The 17,626-nt window shown below is 37.4% G+C and overlaps 1 protein-coding gene across 1 annotated transcript; it reads left to right on the top strand.

Annotated features, from left to right (window-relative positions):
- Window positions 1-15,675: 15,675 nt before the first annotated feature.
- Window positions 15,676-16,524, top strand: LOC105220376 (uncharacterized). Its single transcript, XM_054233468.1, has one exon. It carries the CDS (start codon window positions 15,676-15,678, stop codon window positions 16,522-16,524), a length of 849 nt encoding a protein of 282 aa, XP_054089443.1.
- Window positions 16,525-17,626: the final 1,102 nt, after the last annotated feature.

Raw genomic sequence — 17,626 nt, 5'->3', positions numbered from 1 at the left:
TTGGCAACTTAAAGTTGTTTTTTGGTACATTGGGTTGAAATACCTTTTCAAGGTGATTTGCAAAGCAATTTGCCTTTTCCTCATTACTGCGCGCCCAATTACCATTCGACTGTCTTATAGGCATCTTGGAATCTACTGGAGGCTTAAAATACTTTTGGGCTTTCCAAAGGGAGTTTTTCTTGCTAGAATTTGGACACAGGTGCTTTATATAATTTTCAGTATTGTATTCTTCATCGCGTTTAAGTGCTTTTTTTAACTTACGTGCAGCCGATTTCAGTTGACGCAGAGTAGAAGGGGAACGACTTAACTGCCATTCACGTCTCGCTTGCCTTTTCTCATTTACAAGCTTTTCTATTTCATTATTAGTCATGTTTCTAAAAACCTTAACTTTTCTTTTAGGTGTTGCCAAGACAGCTGCATTTGTTATTACATCATTGAATTCCATTACGCTTTCATCAATGTCTCTTCCTGTACTTATTTTTAAATCGATATTAATGTGGCTAGTGATATATTTTCTATATTTCAACCAGTTAGTTTTAAAAGATGTTAGAGATACTTTTGGCTCAACTATCATGGGCTGTTCGAATAACTTTATTAGTACAGGAGAATGATCTGAAGATAAGTCTGTACATGTATCTGCTGTTATTAGCGATCTATCTATATTTGTGACTACAGCAAAATCTATTAAGTCTGGTATTTTGTTTCTATCACTGGGCCAGTATGTCGGCTTACCAGGAGATATTATATCAAGGTTATTGTGCTTATTTATAATAGTGTAGTACAGCTGTCGTCCTTTCGGATTAATAAGACGTGAGCCCCAGTACATGTGTTTTGCATTATAATCACCACCAGCTAGAAATCTTGGACCTAGCGTTCCAAAAAAATCTTTAAATTCGCAGTCTGTAATTTTAAAACGAGGTGGACAGTATATAGCCGTCAGATTGAGGTCAGAGCCTCGATTTTTCAATGATATTGTTGTAGCTTGTAGCTGCGCTGTAGCATGTGGTTCTAAAGCATGGTGGTTTAGCAGATTTCTAACCAATACTGCTGTTCCACCGTGCGCCTTTCCATCTGGATGATTTGTAACATGAAGTCTATATCCCGCTATAAAGAAATTGTTTTTATTTGTTAAATGAGTTTCTGATATCAGCATAACATCTATGTTTTTTTCAGTCAGAAATCGTATTAACTCCAGTTTGTGTTGGTTTACACCGTTGGCATTCCATATACAAATATTTAGTATACTCATTTTTTAGATAATAAAGTTTGTAACATTTGATTTTGAGATTTGATCAAATCTTGGATCATATTTTGCATCGTAGACATGAATTGTGTCATACATTGAGTCAGATTTAGAATCATATTTTCAATACCTCCACTTGGTGGATTTTGCGGTTGTTGCATTTGCACAGCGTTGCCTTTTACCACATTTGCATAGCTTCCCTGGACAAAGATATCCTTAGAATTACCAGGTTTCGAACTCTGGTCTGTAATTACTACATTTTCGTTACGAGGGATATTCAACATTTGGTTACGACGAGCTTGAATTCCCAGTGACAATTTTGATTTCAAGTCTTTATATACAGGGCAGCCCCTGTAGTTAGCAGTATGATTTCCTCCACAGTTACTGCATTTTTTATTTGTATCCTCTTTTTTAAGAGTGCATTTTGATGTTGGGTGCAAATCACCACATACCACACAAACACTGCGTAGAGTGCAATATGATTTGGTATGCCCATACTCTTGGCAGTTAGTGCATTGTACCGGACCATTTCTTTTATGAGGTTCTTCAACGGTAATTCTACGATGGAGTAAATATTTTAAATTGTATATTGGGTGTGTTTCATTCTTTTTTATTGGATTAGAGTTTGGCAACAATTCAATTTTAAACATTGGTTGTGGTACTTTATTTCTATTGAAGATATTTACCACATTTTTAATTCCAAAGCCGCATTCTTCAAGGGCTTCTTTGATATCATTAGATTCTACCGAAGACTCAATGCCTTTTACAACAACAACTAGGCCTTTAGAGCTCTTCAGTTGATAAGAATAATAATTCTTGTTGTTATTTGACAAAAATTTTACTATATCCATAAAACTTTTCTCAGTGTAGGATTGTATTTTAGTTTCATCAATCTTGCCTTTTTTCAAAGGCACGATATGAAAATTGTTGGTACCTACAATTTCACTGAGTTTATCAACAAGTGCATTTGAGCTACGCTCACGTAAATATATTGGCGGCGGCTTAGCATTCGAGACTGTGGTGGCACCCTTCGCATCGTCGTCCAAACCATTGCTTAGTATGGCAAATCTGTTGCCATTTAAATTTCCAGGCTTATTTGTATTAAGCGTGGCGGGTTGAAACTTTTTGGCATTAACCGCTGTCTTGATAGGACTTGATTTCCTTTTTATGTTGACGTAGCGGTCAATGCCAGTCTGTACAGATTGTACTTTTCTCTTCGGTACATGCTCACCTTGCATTGTTTTTTCCATTGTTGTCCGCTCGTTTGCTGATACCTGCTTGGTTGATGTTGCCTGCTGATTTGTTGTTGCGCACTTGCTGTTTTTTTCAGTTTCTGCTGATCCCTTCTGCTGCTCGGCTGAGCGCTTCGATGACTCATCTTTCTCACCGTTTGATTGTTTATTTGAGAGAGCAGATTTTGCAGGCTCAACAAAGCTGAAGTAGGCGTTCAGAGAATGCCTACGACCTTGCTGTTGAGACTGCGCAGCGCTAGCGCTCATATTTTTTTTTTTTATTTGTTTGTTTTGTTCACTTTTATATGTTGTTTGTTATTTATTGTTATTTTAAACTAATTTGTTTTGTTTATGTTTTGTGTTTTGATTTCGAATTTCGAATACACAAGTTATTGGTTGTTTATTTTTTTTGTTTTGCTTTTATTATTCATTTATTATGAAAGTTTTCACGGAGCGCATTAAACACGTCCGTACTCTTTGAAAGCTCACACTCAATCGATTATAAGATGAATATTAGATTGTAATGCCCAGTTTCACAGTTCGTACTTAAGTTGTGCCCAAATAAAATCTTAGCTAAGCATTGTTGTTGACTGAGTATTCATTTGCGTTTCACAGTCGATGCTTATTTTCTATAAAATTCTATTGTGATATATGGCAGCACAATGAAAAACATTTGTTTACAAATACCATTTGACAAATTGAAATTATTGTTGATGAAAAATTACTTTGCGACGAATAAATTTAGAATCTGGGAATTGGATGGAAACAATAAAAGGACACCGAATTTCACCGCAAGCGAGTGGGGGCACTTATTGCAACTCGCAGAAAAGCATATAACCGTCATTGAATGCAAGTAATTCCAAAAAATTTTTCAGCAAATAATTTTTATTTTATTTTTTTTGACAAATAAGTTAATATTCAAAACAAAAATCAGCTGTTACTTAAGCACTGCTTAAGTCTCCCATTTTCAGTACTTAAGCAGAATGTGTATATCTGCCGCTGTTATGTGGTATTTGAGTTTTTTGGAAAATTTATTTAGTTTTCAACTAATACTTGCTTTAGAATTTCTTGTACGGTTGCATCACTTTGGCTGTGAGCCACTGTATCTACAGATAAATAGACGGTTATATCAGTAAAGGATGCAAACATGAGCTCATGCGCCTAAAACGATATGGGGAAGCTTCGATATAATTAGAAGAGATGAGTCTCTATTCAATTTCATCCTATAGAGTTGTTTTTCGATAGCCAACAATCGAACAATCTTTTGTGCAGGCAACGGCTACAGCATTTTGGGGACTCATAGTACAAGAATCTGGTAGAGGTATCCTAAAGGATGACTACTCCTCATTCACTACTCTCCATCTGGTATCGCAAAGGACTAAAACTGGTCTATGTGTGACTTATTGGCCTACCAGACTAATCTAACTAACCTACCTCTTTATCCCTACCTGACTTCATGACTTACCCTAAATAATAACTAAACAGCATACATATTTGCATAAAAAAAACTTTATTTCACTTTATTATTTTAAATATATTTAACATATCAGCCCTATTCTGTGCACTTGACAAAAATTATAAAATATTTTTAATTTTTTTTTTAATTTTATCAAGTAAGATTTTTTTTGCTATTCTGTGACAATCTTTATAAAATAAAATAGCTTTTCCGCACACATGTGGGAAACAAAATAATGTAAACAGAAAAAGCTGATTTCTGATTATATTAAATTGAATTGAAAAAATAATTGAAAATAATTCCATAACGTAAGTTTTCACATGCATTTCAATATTTGTGGCAAAATAGTTAATAAAATAACTTAAATTTCACAATATATACTTTGCTCATGGGTTCTTGCGCCAATATTCCATGCTCCGAATCTGGCCCTATTTTTCTTACTAAATGTCGTTTTTAGATGAAGGTTTGTTTTAACCGAGCTTTCTTTATTTTGGCTTCGTTGATAAATTTGGTTTAAGACTGACCGGTTATCAGCATATCTATCGCATTCTGATGACGAGATATCGACTGCAGCCTCCCAGACCTGATACAAAGTATTTAGTTTAGTTTTACAACCTCATTTACTCTAGATGATAAAGTTATACTGACTTTACTCGGTCGCCAGAGCCTCGTTAACCTCGCTAACCAAACAGTGAGTGCCGCAGAGGCTATATATTCGTTTTTCCTTTCCAGATCCCTCCTAGTCTCAATTTCGTCACAGTTACCCAAAGTTAAGGAAAAACAAGTAAGGAAGGACTAAGTTCGGGTGTAACCGAACATTTTATACTCTCGCAATTTATTTATTTAACTTTATTTATATTTTATAATACACAATTTGACCCACATATTCGTCATATATGTATATTGTATAAAGTCCATTGAAAGTTGAGCCGATTTCGGCGATTTTTAGAATGGAGCTGCCACACTATTAACATAGTATTTGTGCAAAGTTATCCGATTTCAACTATTTTCATGGGGTGTAGTGGGGTACGTAAGAGAATCGACTGCAGAAAGTTTGGTTTATATAGCTTTATTGGTTTGCGAGTTATATACAAAAAACCTATTTAGGGGCGGGGTCACGCCCACTTTAAAAAAAAATTACATCCAAATGTGCTCCTCCCTAATGCGATCCTATGTTCCAAATTTTATTTTCATAGCTTTAACTTTAAGCAACCTCCTCAGGGTGCCAAGGAATGTGTGTTCCAAGTTTCATTAAGATATCTTAATTTTTACTCAAGTTATCGCTTGCACGGACAGACGGACGGTCTAACTCTTTTATTTCTTGGTGACACAAACAACCGTTATGTGAACAAAACTATAATACTCTGTGCAACAGGTTGCGAAAGTATAAAAATGGTTCTTCGATAAATTTGACAAATTTAAAAAAATAAATTGTCTGAGCATTTTTTTTCGTTTCTGTAAATAATTAAAAGCGCAGGATACATCAGTATTTACATTCATATATTAGCTTCCATTGCATATTCAGGCATATATGATACATTTCAATTTAGGGCTGGGTAAAATTGCTCTTGTTAGTGGTACTTGCTGAAGAGATCTCATTCTGATACTGATATATGGAGACAGTATAACACTGACCTTATCTTCGAGTGAACTTAAAGATACTTGGCTGAAGGGCCTACGTCCTGTTTCAGAATTGTGTTTTGCATTTTTGACCATTTTTTGTAGTTGCAAAATTAAAATCATTTCAAAGCTATAATAGCTGCTAATATAAACAAGTGATGATTTTTCATATCTATTTCCATGCATTTTTTTTCGGTTTTGAGGGTTCAATGATTTCGAAATTAGCTACATCTACGAGCCATTAAAAGTATTTTATCTAGTCCGTAAGTGAGTTCAATTCGATCGAAAATTTTATTTCCGATAGGGTTTCAATGATTTCAACATACAAATAAAATTTTAAAACGTGTTTTCACTCGTTTTTCTTGGAAAATTATAAAAACATTTATTAATCAGATTACACATATTTTATTTAATTATTTAACAATGAAAGTTGGTGGTGTTTTAATATACCATTATATCTGTAAAAGTAATTTAAGTAGATATTTTTTTATATCAAACCTACAATATATAATAATATATATATGGGTAATTTGCAGAAGTTCACGCAAGTTAGGGAAGTTTCTGACTGACATTCATTTGGCAGTGGCCAGAACGATTGTTTTTCATATGACTCAAACAGTTTACGCCTTTCGGTCTGAGGCCAGGTATATGAGTAGTCAGCAAACAATCATGTGAAGGGGAGAAAGCGTACCCACCCCGTGGTTGTACGAATGCGGCTTTCGGCAACGCCAAAAAACGAGCTAGTACGCTAAGGTCTGTCGTTTCGAAGAGGAGATAATGCTGGCTGTCTACCTCGCAAAGTTGCGATCGAACAAAACAAGTGCGGTGTGGGTCGATGGATTGCCGACCGAGCTAGATAATACCAGAAGTGTCTCTCCAAACCGTTCGGTACCAAACGATGTTTCAGACAGGGCGACTCTTTATCGTATGATTTCTTTAACATGATGCTGGAGAAAATAGTAAGAGCCGCAGAGCTAAATAAACACTTTACTGATGTAATAATATAATTTGTATAATACTACATATACCTGGGAACTGGGGTAATTCATGAACCGATTTCGCCATTAAACTATAGTATATCCAATATATCACGTTCGCTTAATTTTGCTATGATATTTTACATACTGACCCATTTGATAAACCAATCGGACGTTGGAAAAGCGTGTTTGATTTATGCTTTTAAAATAAATTAAGCTTGTAGTCTGACCTCGCTCATTTTCACATTGTAACATAAATATAGCAAAATTAATCAAACTTAGTTGAAATTGGTTGAGAGTTCACTGAGATATGGAATGTCAGATAAAACGGTGCCACGCACATTGCTGAATTTTCACAACAATCCCGATATCTTACTGCAAATTGTATTAGTTCTTGCATTTTTTTAGCACTTTAGTAGTTTTCTTCAGGGTGGGCGAGCTTATTATCCGAATTTATCTCATATCATATCATCCCGTGCTTCAACTTATATCGTCGTCCTAACTATTTTAATATATGTATATAAATCTATATTTATCTCGATTAGTTTTAGAAAATCCACATTTTGCGTGAATATAAAAAGTTGCAATAATACCAAATAAATGATTGATAATGTTGCTCAAAAGTTATACTTACCATTTCAAGTGGATATATACAATGGTTTCTTTGAACAATCATCGCCCGATTTGAAGTTTATTTTCGAGAAAACGCGTTTAAATGTTTTATGCAGTTCAGCTGATTCACACAAAAGTATAATGTTTTTAAAACTTAAAGACTGTAGACTAGCAAATGCCACAGAATCTCTGCAAAGGATTTATTCACAGAAATTCACCGAAATTCATACATATACATACATACATGCTTTATAGCTTTGATATACGGTAGAGTTAATACCGATTAACTTTTTTTTTCTTTTTTTTTTACAATTGTACCTAGTATACAATGATTAAATACTAACAATAATTCAGTTCTAATAACTTAAAAAATAATAATTAAAAGCTAAATGTTAGAGAAATTCATTTGCTGCTACAGTTGCCTTGCTAAGTCCGAAGGCTTCTTACGTTTCAGTCGGTTTTCTGGTTCAGCAGTTTCGATGAGTCTGGATGCCTCTTCATTTACATGCTGCCTAAGCCTCATTTCGTGAGTCTTTGCAAGTTTGGTTATTCCGTTTACTACTGAATTCACAACAAGATCACGGTGAAGATCAACAGATCTAATATACCAAGGAACATTAACTATAAAAAATTGGCTTTAGTACTTAATTATGTATTAACAGCTAGTTTTCGATTGAAAGCGTGGATCTCCTACCGACTAGATGGTAAAACTTAGCAAATTTTAAATCAAGCTGACCCCTTTTTTCTTGACATGTTCTTTCCAGCGAAGCTTAGTCTCTAGGGTGATTTCTAGGTACTTAGCATTATTGTGATTTGATATAGCAGTACCATTTGTATAAATGGGATGGCATGATATTTTTTTAAAGTAAAGTCTACGTGCATTGATTTGGAATCGTTTAATTTAATGCGCCACTTTGGAAGCCCATTTAGTAATTGCATTAACTGCTATTTGCACTCGAAGGGTAGATACTGAGGTTGATTATCCTGTTACTAGCAGGGCTGTGTCATCCGCAAATGTCGCTGTCACATAACTTGAGTCAGTGGGGATATTACTTGTAAAATGCAAGTAAAGCATTGGCTTTAACACGCTTCCCTGGTGAACACCCGCTTCTTTCGGTTGCAAGTTTGAGTATGTGTCATATTGTTTTATGCGAAAGTATCTATCTTTTAGGTAGGAAGCAATTATTTCGCAATATTGTTTGGGTAACATGCATTTCAATTTCAGCAGTAGACCCGAATGCCAAACTCTATCAAAAGCCTGAGACACGTCTAAGAACACCGCCGAACAAACGTTCTTTTTATCCATAGCATTTTCAACGAAAATAACTATTCGGTGCACCTGGTCAATTGTTGAATGGTGATCACGAAAGCCGAACTGATGTACTGGTATAAGGTGTTTTCGATAAATTATTGATTTGAAGGCATTCGATAGAGCTGGCAGCAGCGATATTGGCCCATAAGATGTGACATCATGTAGTGGTTTACCCGTCTTAGGTATCATAATAACTTCAGATACTTTCCAAAGCGATGGAACGTATCGTAGAAGCTTTTTTGAACCTTGCGTTCCTAATAAGACTTTTAATTTCTTTACTAGTAACTGGAGAAATGCTGACGAGTGGATCCAACCAACTATTTGCACAGTTTAGCTCATGTCCATCGTTAGGTGTAAATGTGTTTCTCAAATGATTTGCAAATACTGGTTTTCAGCTTTTTATGCATTCGTTTTGGCCCATTCAGTTTCGTTTAATTTTATTGATGCGACATGTTTTATTTGCTCATTAATAATCCTTGCAGCTTTCCAGAGCGAATAATCGGTATATTTATCAAGAGTGAGTTTGGACAAATACGGTTTGAAGGAATAGTTTTTAAACTGTCTAATTTTTGTTCTTAGTTCCGCTGTATTAAGCTCAGTTTTGAGAGAAGCCGACCTAATTTGCTGCCATCTTCGTCGAAGTTTGCGATTTTTATGGATAACATCTAAGATGTATTTTGGGAATTTGTTTCCATTTTGATTCACGCAAATATTCGGTGTACTGTTCTTGTACTTGTGAAAGATTCAACTTCACAATCTAAGTCAACATCTGTCTTCAATTTTATAGACTTTATTCAGTATAGTCTTAAATTTATATGAATCAGTATGTTTATTTAATAAAGAAGACGTGCCGGATGAAATTACTGGTTTTTCACATATAGTAAGTATTACTGGTGAATGATCAGAGCTTAAATCTGAGCTATCTTCAATACGTAAATTGATTTTCGATACTTTGTTGATGACAAAAAAGTCAAGAAGATCTGGTAATTTCCTACTATCTGCAGGACAATTAGTGGGTCTCCCTGTCGAAATAACATTGCATCCAATAACTTGTTTAGTTTATCCAGAATTTTGAATAACGGACTACTTTTTTAACTGTATTTGTCTCACCTGTGCTTAGCCATTTACCCAAATGTAAGTTTTGAAGTTGATGGGCGGGGTCTTTCTTCCTTCCTCCAACTTTACTTCCTTGTCTCCAACGGGGTTTTCGCCTGAGCATTGACATTCTCCTCAACTGTATTACCATTCTTTTCGTCTCTAATTTTTTTCTTTTGCAACGACACAATCATGGTAGCTTGCAAGATGAGAATCGCCGCAGTTGCAACAATAGACAGGATATTTTTCGGCTTTGGTGCATTCAGTTGTAGGATGTTTGCCTCCAAATTTCACACATCTCGCTCGATGGCTTTCCGCAGACATTTTTTGAATGTTCAAAAGCTTTTCAGTTTTTGCACTGAGGGATTAATTTAGTGGCTTTGATAGGCTCAACCTTGACAACAGTATTAAGAATGCTTTTGATCTGATAAACTTTCTTAATGTCCTCGGTAGTATCGAATACTACTAAAAACATATCTAGCGGTTCTTTAGTCTTCCATTTTGTTTGTTAATTGCATTTAACACATTAAAGTCTTGATCTTTAAGGTCGTTCAAGATGGATTGAGTTTCACATGAGTGGTGTAAATTATATATCATTACCTCTATTGGTCTTTAATTGCTCTCGTAGTTAAACCAAGGTATATTTTCGTTTGACATTTTTTTTATTTTTTTTTCGATAGTCAGTAGCATCAAATGTATTTAGTTTGTAGGCACCGTTACTCAAAAGCTTTATTAAAAATTTGTTTTTTTTAGAGCGGTAATATTCGAATGTAATTTATTAAAATCTTTATCATCGTTTATTATAATTGGTGGGGGTCGATGAGTTTTGGTTTTATTAATGGCATTAATGGTTTCATCAAAGGGCTATTAATTGTTGTGGAACTATCAGCTTAACGTTTTTTTTTTAGCGCTTCTTTTTGAGTATCCACTCAGTTTCATTAGCTAGTTCACTTACATTTGATGTGTTTGGTGCTGTACTAACAGCCTTGCTTTTACTGGCTTTCAGTTCTTCGTTTTCTTATTTGTGTTCTATTTTATTAACAGCTGGTAATTGTAAGAATAGGACAGCTGATTGTACATATAATTATTTGCTTACGCACGTGTTTAGTACGGATGTCTCTATTAATAATATCGTTTTGTTTGTTTTTGTTTATAAATTGTTTTTATAATTTTTCGGTTCCCTAACAAAACGTTTAAGTAATTTTTATACTCTCGCAACAAAGTTGCTAAAGAGTGTATTATAGTTTTGTTCATTTTACAAAAGAGATGCACTCAAAATGGTATGCAAAATTTTAAATGGGCGTGGTTCCGCCCACTTATGGGTCAAAAACCATATCTCCGAAACTACTCGACCAATTTCAATGAAATTCGGTTCATAATATCTTTCTAGCTTTCCAATGATATATTGTGAAAATAGTCCAAATCGGTTCACAACCACGCCTACTTCCCATATACCAGAACTCTGAAGTCTATCTGAGTCGTTTACTTAACAATATATAAAGTAAGCACTAGTGAAGATATCGGAACAAAACTTTGCAAAAAAACTGCATTTAAAGAGTGGCATCGCCCTTCTAAAAATCGTCGAAATCGGTCCATAAGTTTTCAGGAACCTATATATCGAATATGAGGACATCAGTGCTTCTAACAAATTTATTACCGAAAATATAGTTAAGTTTCTCAGTTATTTTGAAGAAATTCAGAGGGAATATGTTTCTTCTAATAATATGTCTCCTTGCCAAAAATGAGTGAAATTGGGACATAACTTCCCAACTTCAATGGACTTTATACCATACATATGCCAGACATGTGAGTAAATAGTTTGTTATGCAATATTTGTATAAAATGTTCACCCGAACTTAGCCCTTCCTTGCATGTTTTGTTTTCTTTTTGATCAGATTCCGCAAACCACAAAAGTGAAGATATATTCAATTAGCGTCAGGACTCTGTGTCTTTCTTTAATGCACAAAAATGCGGTTCCGCATTTAGTTTAACAATGTAATTTGGACCTTTCCACGGCACCGAAAATTGTACTTGCGTTCACTTCAACTGTATTTCTGTGTGTGCTTAACTGTACACTTAATCAGATCCAACAATTTAGGTGACCGACGGCAGCAATGCGAATTAAGAGTTAATAAGCCAGTGCACAATTTAATGGCGTTTTAATAATATGAAGCCTGTCAAAAAGTTTGCGAAAAGTTTCTTAGAATTAGAAATAAATATTAGTGTATAGCCATTAAAGTGTGACTTTTATTTGACAATCCAGTGATCGAACTCAGGGTAGAGTTTTAGAGTTAACGACAGATTTTGGAAATCCGTTACAATTGGTGTCAGAAGTGCGATTGGCAAATAAAATTCCATAAGAGATAATGGTTACGTTCAACGATTTAAAGATACCATACCAGATAACAAATGGGTTGAAAGCTGAGTTACAAGCCCGGTTGCGAGAGGCCATGGAAGAAGAAAACATCAACGTTGACGAATATGTTTTCGAATCGGTGTTGGAGGAATCAATAACAAAGATAGAAGAAAAGGAAGAGACTCCATGTTCCGCAGGAGTAATCGACATGAATAAGATTTTGTCTGCATTGTCGTCGAAGATTTCGTCGCAGATGTCATTACAGCTTGCTGAGAGCAGTTGTCACTGTTCGAAGACCAGAACACATGTTTAAAAACAAAGGTCCAAGAAATAAAGGAGCAAATGAAAGAGCATGAAGAACGTATAACAGAACTGTCAACGCAAATATCAGCTCAATTTTCTTCACAGTTAAAAGAGCAGAAGGAAAGTCCGGTTAAGGAAGTGAACGCAGAGGTACCAATACAGCTGAAAGCGCAAGACGAGATTTTGTCAACACAGTCAGTGATGAATGATTTATCCTTTTAATTGAAAGAGCAGGAGGAACTTAAGTCAATGGATGAGACTTCCAATAAAGGGAATGTGTTAATTCAGCTGGAACAGCATGAAGAAATCAGAAGTGTATGTTAAGACCTTTAGAAGCTCATGGAGAGATTTGGTTAACACAATGGGAAGTGAATGGGGTGTCCTCAAAGTTGAAAGAGGAGGAGTTGATGGAGGTGACCTTACAAAAAGAAGAGGTGTCAACACAGCTGGAAGTGCATGGGGAGTGTATACCATCACAGGTTTCGGCACAGGTGTCGACACAGTTGAAGGAACAGGAGGTACATACATCGACGAAGGTGATCCCAGAGGAGACAGACGTGTCATGGACAAAAGACTGTGATCTAAAGGAAGAAGACTCTCACAAGGACGAACCTCCCGAACTCTCATGATTGTTCGGACTGAAAGATTACATAAAGTTCGCAATGAGATGCACAAAGGTCCCAACCGAGGATTCTTGAGAATCTTTATCTAGTCTGGAAAAAGCAGAACAAACGGCGCGGTTGTTGTTTCCGATGATATCAATATCATCGTCATACACCAGCAGCAGTACACTGTAGAAGATTGTACCTTCTCAATTTAGCTCTGCCGCTCGTATTATTTTTTCCAGCAATAGATTAAAGAAGTCGCACGATAGTGAGTCACCCTGTCTGAAACCTCGTTTGGTATCGAATTGCTGGGAGAGGTCCTTCCCGATCCTGACGGAGCTTTTGGTGTTGCTCAACATCAGTTTACATTGCCGTATTAGTTTTGCAGGGATACCAAATTCAGACATCGCGGCATAAAGGCAGCTCCTTTTCGTGCCATCGAAGGCAGCTTTAAAATCGATTCGAGTATCGATTCTTCTCTCTCGGGTCTTTTCCAAGATTTGGCGCATGGTGAATATCTGGTCCGTTGTCGATTTTCCAAGTCTAAAGCCACACTGATAACGTCCAATCTGTTCGTTGACGGTGGGCTTTAGTCTTTCACACAATACGCTCGACAAAACATTATATGCAATGTTGAGGAGACTTATCCCACGGTAATTGGCGCAGATTGTGGAGTCTCCCTTTTATGGATTGGGCAGAGCACACTGAGATTCCAATCGTCGGGCATACTTTCTTCCGACCATATTCTACAAAGAAGCTGATGCATGCACCTTATCAGTTCATCGCCGCCGCATTTAAATAGCTCGGCCGGTAGTCCATCGGCCCTCGCCGCTTTGTTGTTCTTCAATCGGGTAATTGCTATTCGTATTTCTCTGATTGTTTTTTCATTGGGGAGGTTTTTTTATGTGGTGGGTCCCAAACCCTACGCACAACCGCAGAAGCGGGCTTCGCCTTCTCACTTTAGCTCGCCTCCAAACGGATGTCTGTTAGCTAACCATATAACCATACTTGGTCTAAAACCGTAAGTCGTGAGCTGCTTGAGTCATATGCAAAAGAATCGTTCCTGGCCACTCCCAAGTGAATGGCAATCAGAAACTTTCCTCTCTTGCGTGAACTTCTACATATGACCCCATCCCCCATTACCTACCAGTAAATCAGGAAACAGGGATGTTTTGTTGGTCAGGACAGAGGTGTGCCCAATTCGTGGTAAAAAGTCTAACGGATGTGTGCATCAAAAATTTGGAAATTCGCCAGAAGGTATGTACCTGAAAACATATGAAGTTGCATCACATCCACTTTCCGATATCGTGGTGGAACGATTCATCCGAAATTTGGAAGAGCATTTTAGAAAGCTGGTGGACAGGTACCATCACAAGTACGGGAGGATATATCGATGTTCCTAGCTTATTGGTCTGCTGTGCAGGAATCAACGGCGTAGACGAATGCGAGTAAAATTTTTGGTTATTGAATGATTTAAGGTTTAGGATTAATGCCAATGGAGAAAGGAATGTAAAGGAGGACGACCTAGAAGACGAGATTAAGGGAAGAAATGCTAAGCGTTTGGTTCTGGAACTATGTCTAATCGGGACGATCAGACTTAAGTAGAGGGCAGTGTAACGAAAAAGGTACCAGAACAAACTAGAAATGACAATCGAAATCTATAACTTGCCAGATATATCCAGACATCGATATTCGTAGTTGCCAGAATGTTCGAATGGCGATGTAAACGAGTTAGATATAGGGTTATACATACCAAAGTGATCAGGGTGACGAGTAGATTTGAAATCTGGATGTCTGTCCGTCCGTCTGATAACTTGAGTAAAAATGAAGATATGTTAATGAAACTTGGCACAAATATTCCTTGGGACCGTGAGGGGTTGCTTTCGAAAATCGGTCCACTACCACGCCCACAAAATGACGAAAACCGAAAATATATAAAGTGCCATAACTAAGCTGTAAACAAAGCTATTAAAGTAAAATTTGGCACAAGAGATCGCACTAGGAAGGGGAATATTTGGGTGTAATTTTTTTGGGGAAGTGGGCGTGGAGGCGGTTATTTGCATAAATCTCGCAAGCCTAAAAAATTTTATGAACCAAACTTTCTGCAGTCGTTGTTTTTAGCCATTTCCTTATACCGTCCAAAAATGAAAGAAATCGGATAATAATCACGCCCACCGAAACTATTGATAAATTTCTCGTATATCTCAATTTAATTCAGAGGAAATCTTCTTCTAATAGTATGTCTCTGTACCAGAAATTGTTAAAATCGGGTCTTAGCTTCCCCTAGCTCTCATATACCTAATTATAGGATTTTCAAAAATACGATGGGCTTAATTGCTTATAAATATTAACCGATTTATAAGATATGTGAAGTATCTTAGCCAAATTAAATGAGCATATAATCTTTGATATAATGTATATTGTGGTGAAAATGAGTGAAATCGGTTCAGGAATTACGTTAGCCTATATACTATCCTTACATATATGAGGATTTTCGTTATTCTATTGGTCTTTATGCCGAATATATGGGTCAAATTGTGTGTTATCTTAATAAAAATATAGCAATAAATTGCGAGAGTATAAAATGTTCGGTTGCACCCGAACTTAGCCTTTCCTTACTAAATATGTTGAATTTGTAAATTGCACAGAATAGGGCTGTTTGTATATATTGTTAGGTTAAGTTCACTGATACCTGGCGCCCTCCGTAATAACTCGTGGGTCCAGAAATGAGCACAACTAAAAACAAAATTGACAAATCAGGGGAGTTCGGTCCTCCCTTAATAAAGCCGGAAGGAACGGATTGTTCCGAGAAAAGAGCAGCGTTTGCAACGAGCTCTAAGACAGTCCGCACGAAGACAGTGGCTATGCCTAGTCTGAATGTTATGGCTGGCACCAGTGCTGGAACTACAGCTAAGCCAGGTTCCAGCAAGGCAACAACAACAGCGGCACCCGGAGCCAAGCCTACCAACCAGAGGCAGAAGGCAAAGGGAGAAGCCAGGAGAGTAGTTGCTGGTGCAGTGTCGAAAGAATGGCCTACCCTTAGGGTGGAAGAACCATCGAAGGTGAAGTATGCAGAGAGGAAACGCGCTGCATACATTCTAAGAAGAGCACACCTGCATCCACCAACCAAGGAGGAGCTCACTAAGGAGCTCAAAGAAACCTTAGAGTGTGCTAAAGCGGTTCTTCCCAATTTCAGCATAGAACCGCCAACAGGAGCAACAAAAAGGCAGAGGTCAGCTGAAGAGGCTAAGCCGTCGGCTAAGCGACCGAAGATAAAGGGTGAGATGCCCAATAGATCGTTTGCGGATGTGGCCCGGACCCGTATTATCATTGGTGTTCTGGATGAGGGAGATCCCGAAGGTAGAATTCCCAGAACCCAATGGAAATGGGTGCAAGCTGCGCTGGCTAACGTGGCCCTGGAAGTGCTACTAAGCAATCCAGGTCCACCGCCGTCATGCACAGATGCCGGTTGGTACCAGGGCCAGATTAAGATAGTACTTGTGACGATGAACGATCGGTCCAGCTCTATAAAGCCGCCTGGGGCCAAACTGATAGCGGTCGACAGGGAAGATATACCGTCTAGACCAACGGCACGAGTTTGGATACCGGCTACACCATCTCTGCCGGAACAAATTATGCAGCTGATCAGGGCTTGCAACCCTAACCTACCAACGGAGGGTTGGAACTGCCGAACTGGCGGACAGGCTCTCTAACTTATATACTGAGAAAGAGCTTTTAAGCGATTCTCAAGATGATGTAGATGTAACTTTAACTAATGCATATCTTACAAATTAATCTTCACCACAGCAAATTAGCGTCAGTAGCCCTAATTAACCGCATGGCAATAGATCAGCCTGACTTTGTCCTCATTCAGGAGCCATGGGTTAATGGAGGGTGGATTTGCGGCCTAAGGACGCCGAACTATAAACTATACACGTCACATTGTGAAGGTAAGAACAGGACATGTATATTGGCTAAAAAGGATCTTAATGTTTTTATATTGTACAAATATAGTGACAAGGACACCACGGCAGTAAGCTGGGAGACGGGCAGAGGTAACTACCGGCTTGTCTCTTGTTACATGCCGTATGATGAGGAGCAGGTACCATCACTGCTAATAAAATGGCTGGTGCATGAAAGCGAGGCGTCCAAGAGTTTATTAATACTTGGATGCGACTCCAATGCACATCACTCACTATGGGGGAGCTCAGATACCAACACAAGAGGTGAGTTGCTTTTTAATTATTTATTAAGCACTAAGCTATTGCTGTGTAATAGAGGGAACACGCCAACTTTTATTACCAGAAATCGACAAGAAGTATTAGATATAACACTTGTGTCGGAAGAAGTGGTAGACAGAGTAATACGATGGAGGGTTTAAGAAGAACACTCCTTTTCCGATCATGGGTATATTGAATGTGTACTGAGGGACTAAGTAGGTCGAGATAACAAATATAGAAACCATAGGAAAACAAACTGGCTAGTGCAATTAATGTGCAATTTAATGTAGTGAAACAATCCCAAGTAGAGCAGGACTGGAAACGATACTATAGCCTTCTAAAGTCATACAAAAAGGAAATCAGGAAATTAAGACGTAAATCGTGGAAATCCTTCTGTGAAGAAATCGAGACAATGACAGAAGCGTCTCGGTTAAGAAAGGTAATAGCAAAGGCTACACATAACGTTGGGTACCTACAGAAGCCAGATCAGAGCTGGACGGAATCCAGTGAAGAAACCTTAAAATTGCTGATGGATACTCACTTCCCAGGCAGCTCAGAGAGCTTCACCGCTGAGTATACTCTAGACAATGTAGTG

This window comes from Zeugodacus cucurbitae, chromosome 6, assembly GCF_028554725.1.
Source record: "Zeugodacus cucurbitae isolate PBARC_wt_2022May chromosome 6, idZeuCucr1.2, whole genome shotgun sequence".
NCBI lineage: Eukaryota > Metazoa > Arthropoda > Insecta > Diptera > Tephritidae > Zeugodacus > Zeugodacus cucurbitae.
Note: the sequence above shows the minus strand (reverse complement) of the source record. Positions and strands in the feature narration are given on the sequence as shown.

What these genes read in the sequence shown, in the direction of transcription:
- LOC105220376 (XM_054233468.1), top strand. Translation starts at nt 15,676, where the DNA reads ATGCCTAGTCTGAATGTTATGGCTGGCACCAGTGCTGGAACTACAGCT.